The sequence below is a fragment of the Notolepis coatsorum genome (assembly GCF_963971535.1).
Source record: "Notolepis coatsorum genome assembly, chromosome: 1".
Taxonomy (NCBI): Eukaryota; Metazoa; Chordata; class Actinopteri; order Aulopiformes; family Paralepididae; genus Notolepis; species Notolepis coatsorum.
In genome coordinates this window covers 109,087,034-109,113,163 of record NC_140165.1, presented here as the reverse complement: position 1 = coordinate 109,113,163, position 26,130 = coordinate 109,087,034, and the positions used below count along the sequence as shown (strand labels likewise).

Here is a 26,130-nt window from a genome sequence, read left to right as displayed (position 1 = left end):
CGGAAGAGACCCGTACCTAAGCCTCCTGGAGTATCGTAACACCCCAGTCGACAACTTCAAATCGCCGGCACAGCTGTTGATGAGCCGCAGGCTACGCTCAACCCTCCCGAGCACCAACCAACAGCTGCGGCCAGGGGTAGTAAGCCCCAAAGATGGACATGACAAGCGAGTGCAGAGACAACAGCACCAGAAGAAATACTATGACAGGTCAGCTAGACCACTGCCCCCACTACATTGTGGTGAATCTGTCAGGCTCCAAGAACATGGACGCTGGAGGCCAGCAGTAGTCATACAACCAGCCGACACTGCACGGTCATACCACGTTCGCACCCAAGATGGACGCGAATACCGCCGCAACCGCAGGCACCTGAGGGACACAAAAGAGGAATTGATTGATTGATTGATTGATTGATTGATTGAAAAGTTTATTAACAGATTGCAGAATGGGTACAGTACAGTACAGCTCAATACATACAATTGTTAAGAGGATGCAGACCTGAGAAAGACTTTCGTCTTGTTTCCATCAGGGTCCCCCATTTTCAATACATCATACTGTCCTGGAAGTGTGCGACGGTATGCCAAGTCCAGAGAGCGTCGATCAACCGCCAGAGACCAACGACCCTGAACTGTCAGAGGACTCAGAAGAGAACTCAGCTTTATACTACACCAGATCCGGCCGAGCAGTGAAGCCTCGGGACGTTTTAGACCTATAAATGTAAAGGGTGCAGGCGGATCGCTGCCCTATTATAACACCGTTTACCCCATGAAAAAAAAGAAAAAAAAAAAAAAAAAAGGGGTGGTGAAATGTAACAAAATATTAATGTATGCTGAAATGATGACTTACTATATGTGTTGAATCTATGACCTACTTACCTTGCTTACTTATCGATATAGTCCCATTTTGTTAGCAAGCTAATTCTACAAATAAGAGCTGCATATGGTAAGAGTGGTGAGACACACGACCAAATAAGCCTTGAATACATACCTTATTCACAGCTGAAGTATTCAAATATTAAAGCAGACGTTCCAGAATAAGAGGGCACACAATACGAACTGTAATACCTTTGATACAAGAATCCTTATGTTTAACATATTAATCTTACCTGTTTACATTGCCAAGAATCCTTATGTTTAACATATTAATCTTACCTGTTTACATTGCCTGGTCCTGAGTGACACATGTAACGCACATGGTTATTGTTTACAAAGAAACTCTTACAGAGTATTGCACAACCTTCTTTATTTCAATTTTGTTCATAGCTTATAAAGCTTTCTTTAAAAGAAGGAGGATGTAATATTCATGCTTTGAATATCTCATTTTACGACAGGCATGCCAGGCGCACCCTCCTATTATGAATACCTGCACAAGGGGTCCTGACACTGACAGTCAGTTGGCTGCCAGCCGTGGATGGAGTTACACTCATGATTACTTAATGCTTACCTTGAATAAACATCTTAATGCAATCTCCTCGTCCTGAAGATTATTCTGTTTAAATCGAATACGACACAGATAACAACGAAATTCCTTCTTTAGAGTTCTTTCTTCTCAGGGAGTTAATTCTTTCTATTTGCCTTCATTTCTAGGCCTGAGTGAGAAGAACCACCAAGAGAGAGCTAGTGCTGTTGTGCAGTTCCTGCTTGCCGCGGGGCTGGAAATCTATAGTGCTCCCTCTGTCCTGTGGAGGGCGGCAATACGCCTAGACGCGTAGTCCGCCGGAAACTTAGAAGAAGAAGAAGAAGAAGAAGAAGAAGAAGAAGAAGAAGAAGAAGAAGAAGAAGAAGAAGAAGAAGAAGAAGAAGAAGAAGAAGAAGAAGAAGAAGAAGAAGAAGAAGAAGAAGAAGAAGAAGAAGAAGAAGAAGAAGAAGAAGAAGAAGAAGAAGTGGAGGGAAACGGAGAAAGCAAGGAAGGAGGAAGAGAATATCACAGATCTCACAAGTCACAACTGCTGTAAAGATGGAAAATAAGACGAGAGATATTATAACAAACATCTCAAGAACTACTAAGGAGAAGGGCATCACAGATGTCTCAAGAAAGGAAAATAACTTGATAGAAGATCAAAAAGACTTTCTTTTTGATTCAGCAGCAGAAATCACTTTTCCGGAAGGAATGGATCTATGCGCGGATCATCACACGTGAGTGTTTGTCAGCGTTATGACCGTTGAAGTGGTTGAACTAGTCCAGAGACAACTGTGTTGTTATGACCGTTGAAGTGGTTGAACTAGTCCAGAGACAACTGTATTGTTATGACCGTTGAAGTGGTTGAACTAGTCCAGAGACAACTGTGTTGCATTGAAGTGGTATCCTGCCCTGTTTAGATGAGACGCATACAGGCCCTCGGGGATCCAGAATGCGCCTATTTTGGACTCAATGCGACCCGAAATTATAACTAAGATGCCGTCGTGATCAGATTTACCGAATGGATAAGGCGCCTGTGATTTGCATCCTTCCTTAAATTGCGAGTAGCATGTGATCTATACTCTCGCCTCTGGTGGGATTGATTGATTGATTGATTGAAAACTTTATTAACAGATTGCAGAATGGGTACAATACAGTACAGCTCAATACACACAATTGTTAAGGGGATGCAGACCAGAGAAAGACTTTCGTCTTGTTTACATCAGGGTCCCCCATTTTCAATTCATTTTCAATCATATTTACTGAGGATGGTCAGATGAGATGAGGTTACAGGGGGGGGAGTCTGTCTCGGTCTCTTACGTTCAGTGATTAGTGTAATTATGTAACCAGATGTTACACTATACATCGAACAGGATAGTTGATGATAATAAACATGAACTTCATTGGCTGAAATATTCAAAAAAGTCTGCTATAGGCCATTCTCCCTTTGGAAGGGACCAGATGAGGTCAGATGAGTTTGGAGGGCTATGCTTGCACCTCATCATGGTACCAAAGCACCTCAAAGGCGCTAAAAACAAAATTACAAACATCACAAAACAAACTGGTCAGACTACTGCTTGACCTGACTCCTAGAACCCACCTCACCCCTGCCCACTTTGACAACCTAGGATGGCTTAGAATAGACGACAGAGTACAGCAACTTGCAATGGGCCTGGTCTACAAGATACACTACACGACTAAGGTACCCATGTACATGTCAAAAATACTTCCCAAAGGTCAGTGAATACCACGACCACAACACCACAAATCATGTTAAACCCAGATTCGGCTCAAACAAGGGACTAAACACGTTTTGCAATTGTGCCACATCAATGTGGAACGCCCTACCCAAAGCTGTAAAGGAATGTGAATCACTACCCACTTTTAAAACCACTCAAGGAGCACCTACGGGAGACTGCAATTCGAAACTGGCCCCTGTAAATATCCTAACCCAACCCCCTCCAATGTACAATAAATGTCCTAACCCAGTAATACACGAGAGACCCTCTTTTGTCGATAATCCAATGTACAGTTACCCCCCCCCCCCGCCTACCCATCCCCCCGCCCACCCAACCACCTCCAATGTACAGTTCGCCCCCCCCACCTACCCAACCCCCCCCCACCCACCTCCTCCAATGTACAGTGTCTTCGTCAAATGTATATACTCTCTTTTTAATTTTTTTTTTACTCTTTTTGTATCACAAACAGTACTGTATTTGTAAATCTGGTATGTCATAAATGTATAGATGTAGCAGTACTGTCTATATGTATGTCATGTTATGATGAATTGAAAATGGGGGACCCTGATGTAAGCAAGATGAAAGTCTTTCTCTGGTCTGCATCCCCTTAACGATTGTGTGTATTGAGCTGTACTGTATTGTACCCATTCTGCAATCTGTTAATACAATTTTCAATCAATAGTATTTACTGAGGATGGTCAGATAATGTTGATATTTAAACATAAAAAATGATCATGTAACATTAAAAAAATGGTTGTAGGAACTGTTTTGGAGAGGGAGGTAGGGATGAGTTTTAGGTTGTGTGTTGTGATAACAATGTTGAAACTTTAGTTTTACAACTGAAATAAAGATTGTGTGCTATGGTGAATTGAAATGGGTGTTGTAATAGAATGACAACAAGAATGAAAGTTTGTCATGATTTCTGTTTTTCCTTTCGTTTCTAGTGATGATACTGGTGGTGACACTGATGATGATGACGATGATGATGACAGCGATGATGACCCAGCCCTCAGTATGTATTCTACCTAAAGTCTGGCGCTCTGGAATCTAATTAACACTGAATGCTCAATACAGTTTTGTCAATGTAACATTTATGATGAGAAATTCCTTTATTGATCCTCTTGGGGAAAATATATATTTGTAACATTCACAAATGTGCCTATTGCATTTCTGTGTTGTTATTTAGTTGCAGTGCCATGTTTGGTCACTAAGTGGCGCTCCATTGTTTGTACCTGATGTAGCTACAGGTTTAATTTGATTTAACCTGAGCCAAGTCGAGTGTCAACTTGTTATAGTAGTTTCTATTCTCGAAGTCAACTTCCTGTCTGTTGTTGCTACGCAACTACGGCGTGGGGGAAACATGTACATTGTGAACGCTTCATTTAGTGCAGAAACGGATCGGAAAAGCGGCAAATTAAACGGGTAATTTTCTTCATTGCATCACAATGCCAAAGAGCTGCTGTGTTACGTTTTGTACTACTAATAACAAAAACAGAAATCCAAATCGCAAGTTTTATATAATACCAGCCGTCAGCCGAGGCATCACGGAGGAAAAAGTGGCTGGCGGGATAACGTTAGCTACGTTAAACCAGACAAATAGTAGCTACATGCTAAGCTAACGTTAATTATATCATATCGAACCGATAGGAGCTTATCTTATCTAATCTTACGTGCATGGTACACATGCACGTAACAAACACATGGTACACATGGTACCACTACCTGAGCAAACATCCACGTAAGATTAGATAAGATAAGATAAGCTCCTATCGGTTCGATATGATGTAATTAACGTTAGTCTTAGCATATAGCTACTATTTGTCAGGTTTAATGTAGCTAACGTTAGCCGCCAGCCACTTTTTCCTCCGTGATGCCTCGGCTGGTATTATATAAAACTTGCGATTTGGATTTCTGTTTTTGTTATTAGTACAAAACGTAACACAGCAGCTTCAATTTGGGTATTCGAGAGATGGCCATGTCTTTGGGTTGTTCTCCTAATGGTCTGCAGGTGTCTTGTATGGACATGATGTCAAGTCAATCAGGGCGAGCTTTGACTCATATCTCGCCTTAGAATCATCAGAAAGGCTTTCGAAATAGTGAAATGCCATGTTGGCCTCAATATTTTCAAAACAAATTATATGAAAAGGTTATGAAATGAACAAGAATGTGATAAATAGGGCTGTCTTAAATACTTCGAAGCTTCGAAGCTTCGTTCGATGGCACAAGCTTCGAACATAAAAGTAAAAAAAAAAAAATTGCCTCAAATCTTGCGCCTCCATTCCAATGAAACGAAAGTAAGCGGCGCCTCGACTCCACCTCTCTACAACAAGCACGTGGAGATTATCTGTGTTGAAAACAACATGTGCAGCAGACATGTCGACAAAGAAGCGAAGCAATGCCGTTTGTTATTTAAGACTATGTCGGACAGATGTTGAGAGGCTTGACTCTCATTTTAGTCTCCCACACCAGCTTCTCATGCTGATTTTAAATTTCCTCACTGAGAGGGTCCAGCAGGTCTTTGTAAATGGGCAGATGTCCAACATGTCGATTTCCAACACTGGCTCCCCCCAAGGTTGCGTTTTGTCTCCCCTTTTATTTATTATGTACACGGACAGCTGCAGATCGCTTCATGACCAAAGGCATCTGGTTAAGTTTTCAGATGACACTGTCCTGGTATCCCTACTGCAGCGCTCCGAAACTGATCATGGACCTGTACTTCACGACTTTGTGAATTGGTGTGATGAGAATTACTTGGACCTCAATGTCTCTAAGACTAAGGACATGATAATTGACTTCAGACACAACCCCGATCATCAAGCCAGTGTAGCTAGTGTAATTCACGATGAGGACGTCCAGACTGTTGAATCGTACAAATACCTGGGAACTGTGTTTGATTGTAAACTGAAGTTCAACCTAAATACAGAGTCTATTGTTAAAAAAAGTCAGCAGAGGATCTACCTGCTAAGAAAGCTGAACTCTTTTAATGTTAGTGCGAAGATCCTGAGCACTTTTTATAGTTCTTTTATTGAAAGCCTCCTAACCTTTTCTTTTATCTGCTGGTTCAGTGGCCTGTCTATTAAAGATAGGAACAGCCTACAGTATATTTTGAAAGTGTGCTCCAAAATAATTGGAGTAAAACAGAGAGACCTATGTTCTCTCTGGACGGACCAGGTGGTCAAGAAGGGGACGAGCATCACAAATCAACCCCTCCATGCTCTGTCTCAGCGGTTTTCACTGTTGCCTTCTGGCCGCCGTTATGACGTCCCACCAAGTAGGACCAACCGCTACGCCAAATCTTTTGTCCCCTCGGCTATCAGACTTTTAAACACAGACAGTAGTCATTTTAAGTAGCCTTTTGCACTTGGTTGTCTGTTTTTACTTTTACTTTTATTGCTGGATTGTATCACATGGAGTGTTTCTCTTTTTATTTTCCGTGCTGTCGTTGAGATGTTTTGTTGTTTGTTTGTCTTTGTTGCTTGTGGTGAAGCTGCAAATATGAATTGCCCCACGGGGATCAATAAAGTTGTCTGAATCTGAATCTGAATCTGAGATGTGTTCATTGTGCTGCTTTTTTTAAATGTCCCGACCCATATAAAAATATGTCTTAATAAAACGTGCTTAATTAAGTCGAATTCTGCCATTGTCTCTATCAACTACATATAAATATTTATATAATTGTTTGCTTGATAGACGAAGGTTGCAACATAATTATGTAATGTCATGTCGTTGGCTGTGAGAGCAGCCCCACTGCACCCAGGCAGCGCAGCCGAGTGAAACCTTGTTGGCTGCGTCACAGTCACGAAAGGGGCTACTTAATTAATTAATCCAATCCACTTTATTTATAGAGCACATTTAAAAACAACAAAGTTTACCATGTACAAGTCCCACAACATAAGATAAAAAAGTTAATTTTTTTTATTTATTTTTAAAGCTTCGAATTAAAATCGAAGCTCGGCCCCAAAGCTTCGATTGCCAAAAAATGCTTCGAAGGTCAGCCCTAGTGATAAAACATGTAATAAAAACGGAGCTCAACGCATACATTTGATCGTCGAAATCCGTTTGTTTCCCCAATACCAAGATGGCGGCGGTCTCGTGACGTCAGCGTGTCTTCGAGAATCAAACTACTATACATAAATACTATCAAACTCCTCTGCTGTCATCTGGTCTTTCCAAAGACCAGTTATGGGACACACGCGCACACACACACACAAGGGAGAATGGCTTATATAGTAGATTTAGTGATTTTTGAATATTTCAGCTAATTAAGTTAAATGTTTATCATCAGTGATGCCACAGATTACTTGTAAAAGTAATCTGATTACTGATTACTCCTTTAAAAAGTAATCTAAGTTACTTTACTGATTACTTGATTATCAGAGTAACTTAGTTACTTTGAAAGTAACTAGGTTACGAAGTCGTCGTCGTTCCCCCAACAGTTTTTTTTTAAACGCTTTATTGAAAGTGCATAAATTGTTTTTAACTTGTTTCTCTGCACATAACGTAAATTGTTAAACTAGTGCTTCAGCTTCTGTACCATCAAGTATGGTAAAGCAACAGTCTATGATGCTCACAGCATTAGAGCAGCCAGCCAGTGGTTTTACAAAACCAGTGTATCACATCTAACAAATGCAGGCTGAACTATTATTTCAATTATATCAACTGTAACTATTAAATTGTTTTTAATAAATGTCTCTCTATAAACATACAATCAGTCTCTCTTTAACATGTAAATTAACTGTAAATCTGGCAAATAAGAGCTTTTGCTCTGCCACCATCAACCCTCCTGTACCTAGTCGAAGCGTCGGCTAGTGTTGTGATTCCAGATGCTTTCAATGCAATTGGATGTGCTGTTTTTAGCGGTAGACAGTATTTTGTTTCCTCCGCCGTGAAGTAGTGACTGAGGCTACGTTTAGACGAGCGTTTTGGGGTGGAATTCTGAACAGAAACCGCAAAAGTCATCTTGCGGTTTCACTTTTAATTTTGCCAAGCGTTTTGGGGTGGAATTCTCCGACTACGGAGCCCTGCTGTCACACGATTGGCGCATATGTCACATGACGTGCTGTGAAGACCCGCCCTACTCTGCCTCTGATTCGCAGACTGTGGATGGGGAATGTGATTGGACCAAAGCAGAGTCACTCAGACAGAGGGACCAGTCACGCCGCGGGACACATTCTTGTATTTAACCCTTTCACTGCCACACCACGTCACTCCCAAAAGAAAAACAGCTCAAAATGTATTTTTGACTGTCGAAAACGAAATAAAATACTGCATTCCGCCTGCATTATGAATTTATGATGAGATAGTAACGAAATAGTAATGCACAGCCACTTGGACAAGTAACTGCAATCAGATTACTGGCTTTTAAAGATTAACGCGTTAGATTACTATTTTCGGGGGAAAGTAATCGGATTACAATAACGCGTTACTTAGTAACGCGTTACTGGCATCACTGTTTATCATCAACATTAGTTAGTTAGTTTTTATAGTGCAACGTCCCCGAGCCCCTTCCTCACTATTGGAGCTCAGCTGTTTTCTCTGTCTGTGACCAGGGTTAGCTAGCTTAGCTAGCGTTAGCGGCTAACGTTAGTTTACCCAACTTGTGCATCAGGAATGATGAGGAGGATGCAAAGCTTGTTAGACGCATTGGAGTTTTCACTGCACATAGAAACGGCGCAGGGGGGAAAGCTGGGAATTATTTCGGGTCGCGACCAAGTATAGGCCCACTGTGGAGCCCTGCTGTAACATCTTCACACACGGGCGTTTCACGAGCTGTTGTTGGGCGTATACGTAGCTACCTTGGGCTACTTCTGATTGGTGAGCAATGAGAGCACAGCACTTCTGATTGGTAAGCATGACTGGCACTCAAGAAAAATCAGACTCACTGTATAACGTCGCACACAGGCTATCGCACGGGTGCTACTGCAGCAAATTCATTCATCGCACAGACAGATTTTTTCGTCGCACGTGCCACACTGTACTACAGCAGCCCTCTGTGTACTTTTAGGTGAATTGTCAGAAAATATGGCTAGGGCTTACCAGGTCAAGAGTGTACATTATGATAGTGTTAGGGATTGTCTGTGGGGGAGGGGTCGGAGTAAGCAGAGCAGGAAAGCAGCAGCAGATGAGTGAAGGTACAACTTGTGAGTATTATAGCAGTGTTTTCTTTGTAAATATTGTCCTGGTGTTGTAAAATAATAGTATTATTATTGTTTCTGAGAGTTTGAGTTTTTTCATGTGTATTTTCCATAGTTTGTGTTTATAGATTTCATTGGTTACTTATAATCATTTTGTAAATAGGAGAAATGTGGAGGAGATCTACCAGGGAGAGGAAAGTCCCAGGGAGATTAGCACAGGAGAAGACGGGAGGCGTATCGCCGTCTCAACCACCGTAAGTAATACTTGCACTGGATATTTATTCCCAGCTTTTATTACATGTTTTTCAACATCTATTCTATTTTATCTTATTGGCTTTGTCTCAAATCGCTTTATTATTGCTTTATTTATAACTTTTCCTGTGTTGTATTTATTACTTTTACTATTCTTATACAGTTGAACACTTTTAATCTAATCTTATGATATATCTTTTATATTTTTAGAGATTCTTCTGATGAAGGGCCATCCACCAATACCTGCAGTGGTACAAGGCGGGGACAGAGTCGTATCCGTGGCCGAGGCAGTAGAGGTGCCGATGCTGCTGGTGATGCCGCTCGTAGCCGGTCACCGCGTGGCCGAGAGGCCTGGAAGACGGAGGCAGACCCCGACACCGCCGGGCCTCGCCCAATCAGATTTACTCCCAAGCGTAGCCCTGGTCCCCAACCCCCTCTCACCACCGGCACCCAAACGCCATATGATATTTTTTCTCTTTTCTTTGACGCAGAGGTACTCAGGCTCTTGTGTGCAAACACAAACAAAAATGTAAAGAAAAATTTGGACCAGGGGCAAAAGTTGGATTGGACTGACATCACCCCACAGGAGCTTAGAAAATACCTGGGCATGTTGCTGTTTATGTCCGTGTGCAACCTCCCCAAATTAACCGACTTTTGGAGGGCAAAAAACATTTTTCAAGTGCCCCTTCCGGCTTCAGTCATGTCCGGAAGGAGGTTTCTAGCAATCAACTCCAACTTGCACATGAGCGATCCAAAGGAGGACGCGGCCAATGACCAGAAAAAGGGGACAGAGGACTACGACCCCCTGCAACAGGTCCTATCTCTCCTGGATTTGATCAGAACCCGCTGCAAGAGCGTTTACCACCCACAGCAGCACCTCTCGGTGGATGAGAGGATGGTCGCCACAAGGGCTAGACTCACGATGAAGCAGTATATGAAAGCCAAGCCGTCAAAGTGGGGGCTAAAATATTTTGTGTTGGCTGATGTGAATGGGTACACTGTTGACTACAGGCTGTACACGGGGAAGACCCAGGGGGCTTCAGGGAAGGGGCTTTCCTTTGACATGGTGGCGGAGCTGATGAACAAGGACTATCTCGGGTCTGGCTACATTGTCTACTGTGACAATTTCTACACCAGCCCTCTCCTGTTCCGTCATCTGAGCCAGCAGGGGTTTGGGGCTTGTGGGACATACAGGCAGGGCACAGACGGCGTCCCAACGACTCGGGAGAATGCCCTGGACAGGAGCTCAAAGAGAGGCTCCATCAGGTGGATCAGGGACGGCGACCTGCTCTTTGTAAAATGGATGGACACCAAGGAGGTCTCCATCTCCACAACTGTCCATCCCGTATACACGGGGGAGACCGTCCTGCGGTGGCAGGAGACCAGCGGTGGGCGCAGTCGGAAGGTCCCTGTGCCCAGACCCACAGCCGTGGGCGAGTATAACAAGTACCTGGGCGGAGTGGACACCTCGGACCAGCTGCTGGGAACAAACTCGGTGCACAGAAAAACAAGGAGTTGGTCCATGATGGTTTTTCAGCACTTTTTGGACATCGCCGTCACCAACAGCTTCATTGTGCACAAGGAGCTCAGCGCCAGGTGGCAGAAGAAGCCGATGACACGCCAGGCATTCCAGGAGGAGCTGTGTGCCGGGCTGCTCGGTGTGCCGCTGGCTGGGCCGCCTAGGCCCCCCGGGCCCCCCACTCGAGACCACTTGCCCGTCCCCACCAACCAAAGAGTGGGCACTGGGAAGAGTCAGAAGGCAAGTGAGGGGAGGAGACGATGCGTTCTCTGCAAACAAAAATCACAATGGATGTGTGAGGAGTGCAAGGTGGTGCTCTGTATTCAGCTGGACAGGAACTGCTTCAGGGACCACCACAGCTGCAAGAAGGAAAACGTCTAGACATGGACAAATAATGACCTGTAACATGGACGAATATCATTTTAATACACATGTTTGGAATATGTTAACAGTGGTAAGATTTTAAAAAGCCTTAAGTAAAATAATTCTGGAGTACAGTTAAAACATTTTTATAATTTTTTATCTTGTAGCATATTTTTTTTATATGTTTATATGTTATATGTTTAGTTTTTAAGAATTTTAAAGGCAAAAAATATGCATGTGCTTCAGCCTATTCCTTTTTTCGGTCATTGAGTTGGGATTTTATGTGTGAGCTTACTTTTGAATATGTACATTTGTGATTTTTTTTCTTTTTGTACAGTAAGTCCACACAAGTGTGTTTTTGATTTGTTGTAAACGAAGACTAAAAATAAACTTCATTGATTCATTCATTGGTATATTATTTCAGTACATATGTTAGGAATATGTTAACAGTGGTATATTATTTAAATAAATATGTTACAAATATCTTAATTGGTATATTTTAGTACATATTTTGTAATCTCTTAACAGCTGAATTTTAGTACAATTTACAATTTAGCCAAAGCGTCTTACAGATTGTGAACAAGGCACCAGGATGGGTACATCTCTGGCAGCTAAAAACTACTATTTTCCGTTTGAAACAGTGATCAATATTAGATTGTTTGTTTTATCTGTTCACATAGATGCGATTGTGTTCTCAAGTGAAATAAATGTAACTGCTAAATTGTGTGACATTGAACATACTTGATTAATACTTTAGAGGGCACAATGATAATTAAGTATAGCCTATACTTAGGGAGCTAATGAGGGAACTATATCAAACGATCAGTTATACTCAAAGTCTCCATTTCCGACTCAAATCTAAATGTTCTACCTGCTTACCTTACATTCTTAAAGTGAACTATCAGTTAAATATTTGTTCTACGGTTTTGTTTTTTACATAGTTCCTCATTGGTTGATAGGTGGGCTACTTAATCGTTATTTCCACCCCTAAAGTAATGTGTTACCATCGTTTCACTTGTAAAATGTCTATTTCTTTTGCACTATATATATTGGAACATGCGTATATAAATATACAAACCGTTCTGAATACGTTTCTTTCTCAAATCGTGCCTTTGGCAGTCAAACACTAGCTAGACGTTTTCTTTTTACATTGCAATGCAAGGCAACTCACTGCAGACATGTTACGCATGCCAATTACACACAAGTTCATTCTCATTAAAGCTATACAGTTTACAGAGGTTTTATTATTATTATTAATAATAATAAATCATAGTTGTTACTGTCAAAATGGACTGGTTGTGCATATCAATCAAAATAATAACAATTGCCTTGACCCTTGTAAGCTGTCATGCACATCATCAGCTCACGGTAAAATTATGTGATCTCTAACACAACTCAATATTGTTTCCGATACTTTAATGAAATACAAAGCAAATGTTTACCTTCGTTTTCTATCCACGATCCTGTGCGCAACTTCACAGAGTCTGAAACTGCCCATGGCCAGAGAGTATTTCACCCAAATCAGCAGCGTATATAATTAGCCCGATGCAATCTCAAGCACTTTTGCATCTCCCTTGTAAGCATCTTCATTTATGTAGGTATAAGTAGAACAGCACTGTCTACTGGACACATTTCCCAACCAGCTTTGCATGCGGTGTCTATGCCTCATTCGGGAGCGTAATCTAGGTATAAAAGGTGGAGAGAACTGGGCTCTTACTACAGTTTCATTTGAGCGAATCCACTATTGTATTACAGAGAACCATCAGGTGAGTTTATCAGCAGCAAATCAAACTGGGTCAGGTCTACAACTTGACTCAATGTGGTTCCACAGCCTCACTTCCACACACCGTGCCAATTGGAGCATAAGACGAGGGAAAAGTATAGCTGTAAAGGGTAAAATGCTAAAACAGAAAATCTAAAGTGTTGGTGTTGGACTAACGGAAGAAACTAAATGGAAGGACATCCCTACCAAATCTCAACCACAACTGCAAATGATATTTGTTCTTTTACCTTGGATGTTTGGATTTTGGAGATATGGCATATGGATTACCATTTCCCATCATTTGAACCCAGCCCGTTATGGCTAAATGGAGGGATCTGTACAGAGAGGGACTCTGCAATGCAGAGATATACATTACAATACAGAATAACTTTCTGAAAGTTATATAATAGGTCTAGCACAACTACGGCATTACCGACTGCTAATAATGCATTTTGAGCTACACTGGATTTGATTATGGTGGGAGTTTAATTTCCCTGCTCAGCTCAGAAGAAAGATAATAATGTGTCTTCATCAACAGTCTATTGTAGCTTCTGTCTGATTCGTTGCAGCTGAAACTGACAGTGTTCTTTCTCCCCCGCCCTCAGCTAAAAATGGCATTCACCGGTGTGTTGAAAGATGCTGACATCACTGCAGCCCTTGCAGGCTGCCAAGGTAAATCCTTTACAGAAGGCACATTACACCGGGCACAGTACGACAATCACTCAAAGACCACACATACCAGACAGTACCTGTACATAGACACTATCAAGCCGATAACACATTTAATTCAGCCTCAGTTGACTAAACATGATTCAGGATTCAATATGATTGACTTATCTCAAGCTCCGCCCCCTCTCTTCTTGATCCTCCAAGCACACCTGTCACTCATTGGAGGATCAAGAAAAGAGGTATTTTGCAGAATCACAAACCAAGACCCATTCATGTAATGTAAATGTAAAAATGTAAATGTCATTACAGCCGCTGACTCTTTCAAGCACAAGGAGTTCTTTGCTAAGGTCGGCATGTCCGCCAAGACCACTGACGAGGTGAAGAAGGTCTTTGAGATAATTGACCAGGACAAGAGTGGATTCATTGAGGAGGATGAGCTGAAGTAAGCACTCTATCTTATACCACATTACATCCGACATCTATATGAGAGGAGTAAATGGTGCATTTATATAGATATAGGCGTGTTTATCATGAATTGAAAATGGGGGACCCTGATGTAAACGAGATGAAAGTCTTTCTCTGGTCTGCATCCCCTTAACAATTGTGTGTATTGAGCCGTACTGTGTTGTACCCATTCTGCAATCTGTTAGTAAAATTTTCAATCAATTAATCGAGTCTATAATCAAGAACATGTATCAGGACATGAAATGCCAAGTGTTACATGACGGATGTGCACGAGAACACAAAGTGCTCACCGGCGTGAAAGAGGGCTGCCTACTTTCCCCCTTCGTCTTCCTCCTATGCATCGACTGGATCATGAGACAAACCACAACCAATAAGAAGACTGGCATCCAGTGGAGTCTAACAGAGCACCTCGAAGACCTCGACCTCACGGATGACATCACACAACCATCAACAGATGCAAGACAAAACCCAGCTGCTAGAAACAACTGCAGCTGGACACTGAGCAGGAACTCAAGACGAGGGGATTGACGTGGGAATAGCTGGAGAGGATGGCTCAAGACAGACAGGGGTGGAAACTTTTCATCAATGGCCTATGTTCCGAAAGGAATAAAAGGCCTAAGTAAGTAAATAATCAAGTCTTTAGAAAGTTTAGATGTCAGGCCAGGGTCGAGTCAATGCAACGACCAGCCGCACCTGAATCTACAAAAGGTGTGGTTATTGACGACCATGGGAGATGAATCAGACTCGGCAGAATGGTAAATAAATGGTAAATGGTACATTTTATTTTAATTTTTTTATTATTGCAAAACAAAAATTATTAAAAGTCAGTACTCAACACACAATGCATGCACAAATGGTACATTTATATAGCAGCTTTTATCCAAAGTGCTTTGCAAATTTTTTCTCACATTTTACCCATTCACTCACACATTCACGGCAACTATGCAAGGTGCTGACCTGCTCATCAGGGAGAAGTCTTGCTCAAGGACACTTCGAAACGCTGCGGGAATCGAACCGGGAACCTCCGAATTACCAGACGACTGCTCTACCTTCCGAGCCAGAGTATCCCGAAACCTCTGTGGCTTAGAGATCACCTCTTATCTATTGGCCTACAGATACGCTAGAATGGTGTCCATGCCTCAGGGCATCTGGGACACGGCTCTGGGTGTTCTCCATTGGGAATAGGTCTACCTCGATGCCAGGTCTCTTCCCTGGTATGCTACAGGCTGGATTAGAATATAATAGAATAGAATAGAATAGAACCATAGGTAGCCAACCATACTTTTTCAGACACAAAATAAATGTACCTTCTGATAGATATATCCATATTGCTGAACATAAAATAATCACTTCATTCATTATCACACAAGATGAGGTGTGTGAGGGTAGCACTGACAAATGTAGTTGTTTGTATTAAAATCTGTCTACAGTGATCTCTTCTGTTATATTTAGTGGCATTTCTCATGATCCTTCGCCCTCAGGCTGTTCCTCCAGAACTTCTGTGCCGGCGCGAGAGCCCTGACCGAGGATGAGACCAAAGCGTTCCTCAAGGCCGGAGACTCTGACGGTGACGGCAAGATTGGAATTGACGGTGAGATGATTGTCATGTGACATTTTGATTTTTTTTCTTTTATTTTTTCCTCCCTCAGATCTTTTTTTTCTCCTGCCCGGCTCCAGATTTGATTTACTTAGTATTAAATATCATATATCAAAATAGTATTTTGATTATGGTCTCTTTTTAGTCTTTTACCGTCTTAAAGGAGCTATAGGTGGGCGTTGGTTTTTGGCAGAACTTCTTTAAATTCGACAACACCCTTCCCAATCAGAATGCATCAGGATGCATCCAAAGCCACACCAAGCTAGGTAGCTAGCAGGCAGCTATATGTTAGCAGCAGGCCTTTGTGTACGCTCACAACTGTTATGCGCATAACACGCTGCATGCCACTAGACTAAGGGTTTGATAGACAGCTCGCTCGTTCCAATCATTTTACTTGGTAATTCGTTTGATTGGATGTTTTAGCTCCTGCCCCTTACCGGAATGACAGAACTTTTTACTATCGATTACTGTCGAGATATAATAAGAAATCTAAAATGTTGCCAAAAATCATCGGCCGCCTACTGATCCTTTAGGAAGTTTCATTATAGTTTTATCATTACAATACAACTTTGTGCAAAATAATTGTATTCTTTCTCTCTCTCTCTCTCTCTCTCTCTCTCTCTCTCTCTCTCTCTCTCTCTCTCTCTCTCTCTCTCTCTCTCTCTCCTCACAGAGTTCGTAGCCATGGTCAAGGCATAGATTGTAAACTGACCAACAGCGCTTTACTCTGAAGGAACCACTTGACTCGAGACATCCCTTCTTCCTCTCTCCTTCATCTTGTCCTCCCTCTCTCTATGACTTTTATACAAGTTACCTTTTGACCCTGACTGTCGACAAGTCGCTCCCTCTCTCCCTGTCCATATGATAATTATGCTGATGCTGAATGTACCTGACTTAAGTGTAGCGTGGCTGACTTGTGTGTCTCTCTCTCCTGTTATCCTTTTAACTGTGTGAGTTTTGCTTACTGTAAGAGCAACAATGATGATGCACCTTTAGGGGTAATGGACGGATGAGAAAAGAATAAACATTCTTTAAAATTATTTAACAAATTTCTGTATTCCAAAGAGTTCTGTGATCAATAAGTGCTGTCTTAGATTGGTCGTAGTCACTGGATGGTTTCATTAATTTCTCCATTCCCAAAGAGTTCAATAATATTTTATATAATATATAATAGACCCTGCCACACGGCAGGTGTGGCTGCTTAAACCATCCATCCCCACACCATATATATATATATATTATATCTATTCCTGAGTTGTAACTGATCAGCCATTTCAAGTGTCATTTCATTAAAGGGAAATGCCACCGAAAAACAACATTAAAGGAGCTAATATAACATTCAGCCACTAGATGTTGCATTAGCACCAGCATGTCATTTATCCAATCAGATGCATTCCACGTGGGGAAAGGGGAAGTATGGAGGGGATACATGCCTGCAACATGTAAACGACAACATTCATTTTGAACTAGCAGAACATTTGAAATTCAAATGATAAATTCATTCATCAATTATTTTTTGGAGGGAAAAGCAATACTATACATAATTTTTTTTATCTATAGCACCTTTACACCTGTTTACCAGATTGAGACGTAACTCGTTCAGATCCTTTCTAGGGAACCCGGAGCCCTGAGTCCTTCTTCCAACCTCACTGTTGGAACGACTGCACTGATTACTGTAATAATGACCCTGCACTGACATAAAGAAAACACAAGGTGGCGCTCCCAGTTTAACAATAAGAACACGTCAAAAAGGTATGAGGCATGGAGGAGAGCTGGACAAGTAGGATCTATTACATTGCAATTCGCAATCCTATTTGGTCAGCATATAGCTTATGTAAGCCTCATGTATTTAATCTTTGATTCTGGGGAATTTAGATTTGTGTGTTTCCCAATGATGAAAGCAAGCAAACACATAACAGCTGAGATGCTGTCAATGATAAGGTGACAAGCAGAGGGTTTGCTGGGGGGGGGGGGGGGGGGGGGGGGGGATAAATAGTGAAAATAATGACTTATTCCCTTGGTCCTTGTTACAAAAACAATTGACCTTCTCCGCCAAATATACTTGTGGTGACTGACTGGATTCATCAGAGTGTATCATGCTGTGTCAGATGTTTTGAAATGCTCCAGTGCTAGGTAACAAACAAAAAAATAAATAAAAAAGACATGTACCGTTACACCCCTAATGACAATACATTTTAATCTAATCTATTCTGTTCACACAAATGTTTGTATTTTCCTCCTGTTTTACAGTACACAAGGTGCATGTGAAAATGCCTCTCTCACTGAGCTTCCCTGTTTGAAGAAAGGTGCTGATCTGGGGTCAGTGAGCAGCAGGAACACTGTCTACTCTAGAGATTGTTACTACCACTTTTAGATGGCGGGCCGAATGCGTTTAAAGTGAACTTTATTGATATGCGTCGATAGTGGACACAATTCTTTGTGTGTGATTAGATATCTAGTTATTAAGTCAAAATACATTTGTTGGGAGCTGTTTTGTAGTCATCGTTTTTCGTAATCTTACATTTAAATGAAATGTTTGCTCATGCATATCTTTGGACACATCTAGCTGCTGATAAACCAATAGGAATTTGCACACAGGGATTAAGGTCCCCCAACATGTAAACAACAGAGGGTGGATTTGGAACGCTAGCTATGTCTGGATTATGCATTGAAAGACAGTAAATACTATTCTAATAAAACTTTCAAGACTATGCTCCAACTTGTTTAGTGTTTTCATAAATTGTTACTAAGATTGTTGAGCCCTGACATATTTCTTCTTGTATTTCGCAAACTATTCAGCCATGCCGACGTTACAGTTGAGCTTGCTAGCCATTCGATGGCTAACGTTAACGTGATATTAACGTTAGATCTATCCGACCACAATTGTATTCCAAATGTATTCCATGCCTCACCGGGTCCAATTCAAAACAAACCAAGGTGGCGAGCTCTCACATCTTGTCTGAATGTCTGTCAGGCGTCCTCTCCTCTGCTTTCTTTCCCAGCCCCACCTTGCAGAGTCCAACGTTATAACTATTATTAGCATTTGGTTAGGGTTGCATACAAATACAATGTTCAGAGACAAGTGGGGTGAACTGTTCATTGCAGTGGGTTCATTTAGATGGCCCAGAAAGTGAAATGTAAAGAAGTCAAAGTCAACTTTATTGTCAGTTTTCCATTTGTGCAAGACATACAGACAATGTAAATTGCGTCCCCCCCCCCCCTTCCCACGGTGTAATATATAAAAAAGATAGACAATATAAAACATGAAAGTAACAATATACAAGTTGCAAAAAATGGAGTAGGGACCGCACTCGGGGGAAAATCGTTGTTTTTATTTTTATATGCACAAGTTGTATATAACGCACAAAACGCTTTCAGCCATCCGGCTTTCATCAGTGTGCAATATACAACACACAATATACAGGACTGCGAGATATGTACAATATAAACAGTAGCTAAAATGAAATGAATGAATTAAATAAAAAAGAGCTAACAGAGGCTGTCCGCAAGAGGAAGGAACATTTAACAAAGATCACAAAAGGTTTGTACCAAATTAAATTGACTTTAAACATATGATACATGATTACTGTATTTAATTTTACTGGACTGGCCCTGTAATTTGCCCTGGTTTTGGTTCTGTAATCAATATGGGTGTAAGAGATGTGTATTAATCCTGTAACATGGGCACAGCATCTATGAGTCAAGCTCAGATCTAGCCTGGAGTAGAGAACAGAATGTTGATTTTGTGATGTGTAACCAGCGGTGTAAAAAGTACCCAGAAATTATACTTAAGTGAAAGTATGGGTACAGTCTCAAAATCTGACTCAAGTAAAAGTCAAAGTATCTGGCTAAAACACACTTGAGTAAAAGTCTAAAAGTCCTACTTTTAAATGTACTTAAGTACTAAAAAGTAAAAGTAATTTTTTTTAAGGGATAGACCAGGGGTCTCAAACTCATTCCATCGTGGGCCAAGTTTTCCATTTAACTATACATTGCACCAGGTGAGTTAGTTGAAGAGGTGAGCCAATTAGTGAAATCATCAGCTGGTGTTTAGGCAAGGCTGGAATGAAACCAAGCATACACTCTGCCCACAATGGAATGTGTTCTGCGATAGACAATGCTGAAATGAAAGAACAGAGGACACTTTTTTTGCATTAAAATTATTTAATGCACTTCTCCATTGAAGGTAAACTAACATGGACGGCATTCACATCACAGCATGAATAATATCACAATATTAAAAACAGAATGGTGTATCCTGAATAATATCACAATATTAACCACCACAGCATACTGGATTATCCTGAATAATATCACAATATTAAAGGCAGAATACTGGAGTACCCTGAATAATATCACAATATTAAAGACAGAATACTGGAGTACCCTGAATAATATTACAATATTAAAGACAGAATACTGGAGTACCCTGAATAATATCACAATATTAACCACAGCATAATGTGGATCTGACTGTCTATTCTTCTGATAGCAGGTGTTTAATCAAAGATCCCTGCTTTCTATTGTTGCACAAGGACCAATCAGGGCCAATATGGGCGGGTTCATTTTCCATTGATGGGGATTTGATTGGCTGTTTACCTGCGGTTGCAGGATTAATAACGTTAACGTTAGTTCGGCCAGATAAACAATTAAAATATACTAATTAAAATGGTTGGACCTGTGAGATTTGTACTTTGTACTTTGTAGGTCTGCATTTTAAATGTAAGGAGTAAAAAGTATTTTTTTTTCTCTGAAATGTAATGGAGTAAAAGTACAAAGTATACAAACCTAATAATACTCGAGTAAAGTACAAATCCCCCAAAACAGTACTTAAGTATTGTAACGAAGTACAATTACTCAAGTACTTTACACCCCTGTGAGTGTAACTAACTAGTACAGTGCAGGGGTGTCCAGGGCCCAGCCCTAGTAGAGAGCGGTGTGAGAGTGGTCCCCGGACAGCTTCTGTGAGAGGATGGCCATCCTTATTCCCCATGTTCAAAGGTTGAGCTCTGCAGATTAGCCTGGCCCCATTTCTATCCAGAACAATATATAAGGGGACTGCACATTGTTTATTTACTGTGCTGTTTACCATGGCCTCTCTCTCATTCAATCATGATATTAATTTTTTATTTGTATAAGTGCAGTTGCCACTCTGATAATGGTTCTGGATATAGGGCCAGAGTCACCTCAAGAGCTCAATCTTAGGTCAGGCTATAGGTTAGATTAGGCCTAGAAGATATCTGTATAGTGTGGTCCAGGGTTGAGCATCTGGGGAAACAGAAAAACAATCAATATATTTTGGAGCATTGCTACTACAATAGATAACGTGACACAAAACAAGAATGTGAAACAATTATTAGCATTGTGTTAGGGTTGTTTGATTTCCACTAACGTTAATGTTAGATTGCTATCTGATAAAACCAGGAGTTACTGTAGCTAGCTGCTAACGTAACGTTAGTCTCTGTAAACTGGCTAGTATTAATTGCCCACACTGTCATCTCTGAAGCCAAAATTTACTGCATATAAACAGCTGATGACACCTAACATCCTATCATCACATTTTTAATAATGCTGTAAAGTTAAGTAAACATGCAATTCAATATTAATTTATATGAATTAAGACCTTACAGAGTGCAGAACAAAGTCCACTATTGTCAGCACGCCGGAGGGCCTCATTATACTTTTACCAAACGGTTCGTGCGTTTTGCGAATCTGATTGGCCACTGAAGTTTCTGGCACGTTTCTGGTCATGTGACATGTGCGCCCAATCGTGTGACGGCAAGTTCTTTCGCCGGTTAAGCTTAGGCACTCTTTCGAAGTTGGTTAAGGTTAAAGTGGATCGTAGGCGTTAGGTAGTTTGCTGCTGGTCGAGGCGGAAATGGTTGCGTCACGCCATTGGGCGCACATGTCGCATGACCAGAAACGTCAGTGGCCAATCGGATCGCAAACATGGGTTGGGATAAGAATAGACGCGTCCTGGTCATTGCAAACTGCGACTCCTATTGGTCTGTCGGGGCGCCTGTTCAGCAGGGAGGCGATCTGGGGGCAGATGGCGTGAACCTCTGCACACGTTACGTTCCCCCAGTGAAACTCAGATTCCGCTGTCAGGTGAAAAAGAAGCGGCTGGCGACTCCACATGTATTGGGAGAAGGCATGTGATAGTCTACACCCTCCCCAGACCGACGGTGGGGTAATGCACGCCACGACCAGGAAGGGAATTGGCATAACGACCAAATTGGGATGGGAGAAAAATGCAGAAAACCCCCAAAAAATTATGAAATGTCTGACATTCACCTTGTACATGAACAGTTTGGAAAACAGTGTCTGTAGATAGTTATTGCTGGAATGTGATTACAATCAACTTGACATGGACCCATTTTCACCCCCCCCCCCCCCCCTCTAGATTCTTCTCTCCGTCAAAGTTCATCTTGATCAGTGTCATCTTGATCCGCCTGATGTATGCCATTACATACATATCTGCAATCGTTTTATGTCCATGATGGATAGGGAAACCAATACCTTTCCCGACATGGGTAAGGCAGGGCACCCTTTTAAAACCTGGTACAGATGTATAATCTTTATTTGTATAGTACTTTTCATACAAGAATTGCAACGCAGCAGTGATTGGCATAATTATAGACTGGCGTAAAATGAGAAACTCAGAAAGATTAATGGATTAGAATCTATAAAATAGATTGGGTATGGGCAGGTTAATAATGGAAACGATGGATTCTGCCTTGAGACTTGATGTATTGTCTTTGTTTACCTTTTTAGAACATGCAACCGTGGAGAAATGTCCAGGTACTGTATGTGATTTTTGTTTAAAATGTGTGACTGTGACGTTGGTGGCATTACCATGGCTTACCTTTTTTGTCATTGGCAAAGTATTTAATTAATTCTTGCACCAAATGGATCATTTTGAATCTGTTGCTGGTGTTTATTGCCAACCCGAATGTTAATTTATAGTCCTTATTTGACTAGAATTAACCACTTTTCATTGTTCTACCTCCAGTTGCTGTGACTTATGACCAGGCGACGGCACATCCATCTTTAATCTTCCTGAACAAGAGCAGAACCATCCATGTGAACCACAAGAGAAACCAGAGCTTCTGCCCGAGTGCTCGGCGCTTTACAGGCATTCCCTGCGTCCTCGGCTCCGACGCCCTCTGCCCCACGAAACGGTCCTACTGGAAGGTTGAGATTGATGCGTGGAATGCGAACACCGGTCATTCCTGGTTTGTCGGCCACAAGGTTGAAGAAGTTGCCCTGAGAATGGCTTCTGGGTCCTGGAGTGCCTGAATGGCCAGTTCACAGTTTGTGGAACACCGTTGCCGGTGGATAACGCTTCCATTGTGACACTTGGCATATGTTACAACGGCAGAGGCGGTTACCTATGTTTTTACAGGAATGAGTCCTGCATCTGCAAACTCATTGTAGACTCACATAAAGGGAGACTCTTCCCAGCCTTCTGCCCGGACAAGGGGGTCGGCACGCTGAGGGCCAGGATTGGCATGTCGATCTAGACTACTCATGGGGACTAGTCTTGTCTACTGCATGCACTTTTAAAAATGTTTTATGTTTTTTTTATGTATGAATTTGTATTTTAAATAAAGACTTTTATAACTTCATTGCTGCCTGCATCTTGTTGAGCCTAATGACGGATGGCCTGCCTCTTTGGCGCAGACGGCATGTGCCAGTGTCTTTATCGTAATGGAATGATAATGCAGTGGTGTAAACCAGTATTTTGTTTGCAGAAGCACTTTATAAAGTCAGATGTGGCCTGGATTGGGAGCCAATGTAGGGGGGACAGGGGGTGGTGTGTGTGGTCACATTTTCTGCCTTTGGTCAGGGTTGTAGACAGACAACACTACAGATGTACCTTCTGACCTAGAGATGACACTACAGATGGGAGTTAAAATGATGATTGTATGGTGTGTTTGCGATATGTACAGAGGTCTACATTTATCAGAAATCATTTGAACCTCTTAAAATGTAACGGGATTGTCATACTAACTTGATGGAGGGAAAATGAGAATTGTTAAACATTTGTATACACTAAAATGTGTGTTTGGATTATTTCTCTAGCTGCTTTTTGGCAATACATTTTATACTGTTGGAAAGCCGTTATTTCCTTTTATAAATGGTGCCCCATTTGTAAGGAACATTCATTTGTGGGTTGTGCCCATGAGACATTTGCCAATGAAAAGCTGCTTCTGCAGTTGCTATTGACTCATGTTTGGTCTTTGGTGGATTGAAGTCTTATCAGTAACAAGGAAGAAACGAGACATTGGCAATTCATTTCCTCAGTAGCGTGTGGAAGAACCACATTTAATGATTCCATCTGTTATTACATCCATCAATGAGCTTGTTTTTGCCCCTGTTGTCAGACCGTGAGCAACAGGTCCAATAAATGAGTAACATGCTTTATATGCCTGTCGTGGTAAAAACCTTAACTAACCTTAGCTGCTAACGCTAATCTAAGATAGCTCACAGGCACATTCATCCGTTTCATGGACTTCCAATAGTGAGGAGAGGGGGGGGGGGGGGCGTCTCTTATCTCTGTTCAATTATCAATGAAGTAGCCAAAAGTTACACTATCACTAACTGGATAGTTGATAATAAATATTTCACTTTATTAGCAAAAATATTGTAAAATCATTAAAGGAAAACTCCAACATTTTGGCAAATTAGCTTATTTGCCATCTACCCTGGAGTTAGACAAGAAGATACATACCTTTTTCTAGATCTGTGCATGCAGTAGGAGTAGGAAGACGTTGGGAACTAGGCTAATGGAGGAACCTACTTCCAGTGACTGACACTAAGCTATAGGCTAACGGTGCGTGTCTTCCTACTCCTACTGCATGCACAGAGAAGAAAAAGATATGTATCTTAACACTCCAACATTTTGGGAACCGTGGAGTTAGACAAGAAGATGCATACCTTTTTCTTCTCTGTGCATGCAGTAGGAGTAGGAAGACGTTGGGAACTAGGCTAATGGAGGAACCTACTTCCAGTGACTGACGCTAAGCTATAGGCTAACGGTGCGTGTCTTCCTACTCCTACTGCATGCACAGAGAAGAAAAAAGTATGTATCTTCTTGTCTAACTTAGATGGCAAATAAGCTAATTTCCCAAAATGTTGGAGTTTTCCTTTAAGTCTGCTATAAGCTATTCTCCCTCTTGTGTGTGTGTGCATACATACTATTGACATGGAATAGGCTAATTAGCTTTAACAATCCTGATTCCTGAGTCTATTTTATTCAAAAGGAATATATTGATTTAAATATGTATATAGCCTAAACAATTGGTATGATCTCTATAACCAGCATGATGTACAATGCTTATACTGTAGCTATTTTTTGCAGTGTGCATATCTTTTGTAGGTTGGTTTTTATATGTATTTCCCCAAACTTCAACACAATATGACAGGAGGTAGGGTACAATGAGTGTGCAATACAGAGTGTACAGTGATTTCTGATTTAAGATGTATTTCATTTTACCCAGAATTCCCAAGCTTTTCGCAATTTTTGAGCATAGATATTTTATGTGTGGTTTCCAGCAGCAATTTGGGTCCCAACACTGACCCCTGTGGGACACCACAGGTAATATTTAAGCACCTTGACTTGTTCTGGCTTATTTGAACAAATTGCTGTCTATTACTAATATAGCTTTTAAGTAGGGATGTCCGATATTATCTGCCGATATTGGCATTCAAATATGATATCGGAAATTATCGGTATCGGTTTTCAAAAAAAAAAAAAACGTATTTTTCTTTTTTTTTCTTTTTTCTATTTATTTAACCTTTATTTACCCAGGCAAGCAAGTAAGAACACATTCTGATTTTTTTTTTAATTTTATTGACCGACACTGCGTTCTGGAACACAGAGGCGCCGCGCCGAGGTGTTCTAAACGCAGTGAAGGTCAATTATTTTGCGACAATGACCGAGTATAGCTATACATTATCCCGCTTATTACAGGGCTAACTTACTAACAATATACGTAATCCATTTTACACCATCGACGAGACGAGATCAAATGCAGACGCGGTTGTTCTGTTGCTCCTCTGGCGTCGGCAGGTGTGTGGGCTTGATTGCACCTGATGCAGTGCAGCTGTGCATATGGTAAAGCTTAGCCCCTTTCGTGACTGTGATCAAAATGCTTGATTGTGATTGGTCAATAGCGCTCCGTTGCCCCTAACATCGGTCATTATTGCGCGTTTGCCCCTAGCAGCGGTG

The 26,130-nt window shown here is 41.4% G+C and overlaps 1 protein-coding gene across 1 annotated transcript; it reads left to right on the top strand.

The window, feature by feature from the left end:
* The first annotated feature begins 1,930 nt into the window (after positions 1-1,930).
* LOC311227518 (piggyBac transposable element-derived protein 4-like) lies at positions 1,931-11,673 on the top strand. Its single transcript, XM_084313214.1, has 4 exons — positions 1,931-2,133; positions 4,080-4,147; positions 9,433-9,523; positions 9,732-11,673. Exons 1-4 carry the CDS (start codon positions 1,955-1,957, stop codon positions 11,419-11,421), a joined length of 2,028 nt encoding a protein of 675 aa, XP_084169340.1. The 5' UTR covers positions 1,931-1,954; the 3' UTR covers positions 11,422-11,673.
* Positions 11,674-26,130: the final 14,457 nt, after the last annotated feature.

Coding starts and splice junctions, on each gene's coding strand:
- LOC311227518 (XM_084313214.1), top strand. CDS start 1,955: ATGGAAAATAAGACGAGAGATATTATAACAAACATCTCAAGAACTACT. Junction 2,134..4,079: donor CTATGCGCGGATCATCACAC/GTGAGTGTTTGT, acceptor TTTCGTTTCTAG/TGATGATACTGGTGGTGACA. Junction 4,148..9,432: donor CGATGATGACCCAGCCCTCA/GTATGTATTCTA, acceptor TTTTGTAAATAG/GAGAAATGTGGAGGAGATCT.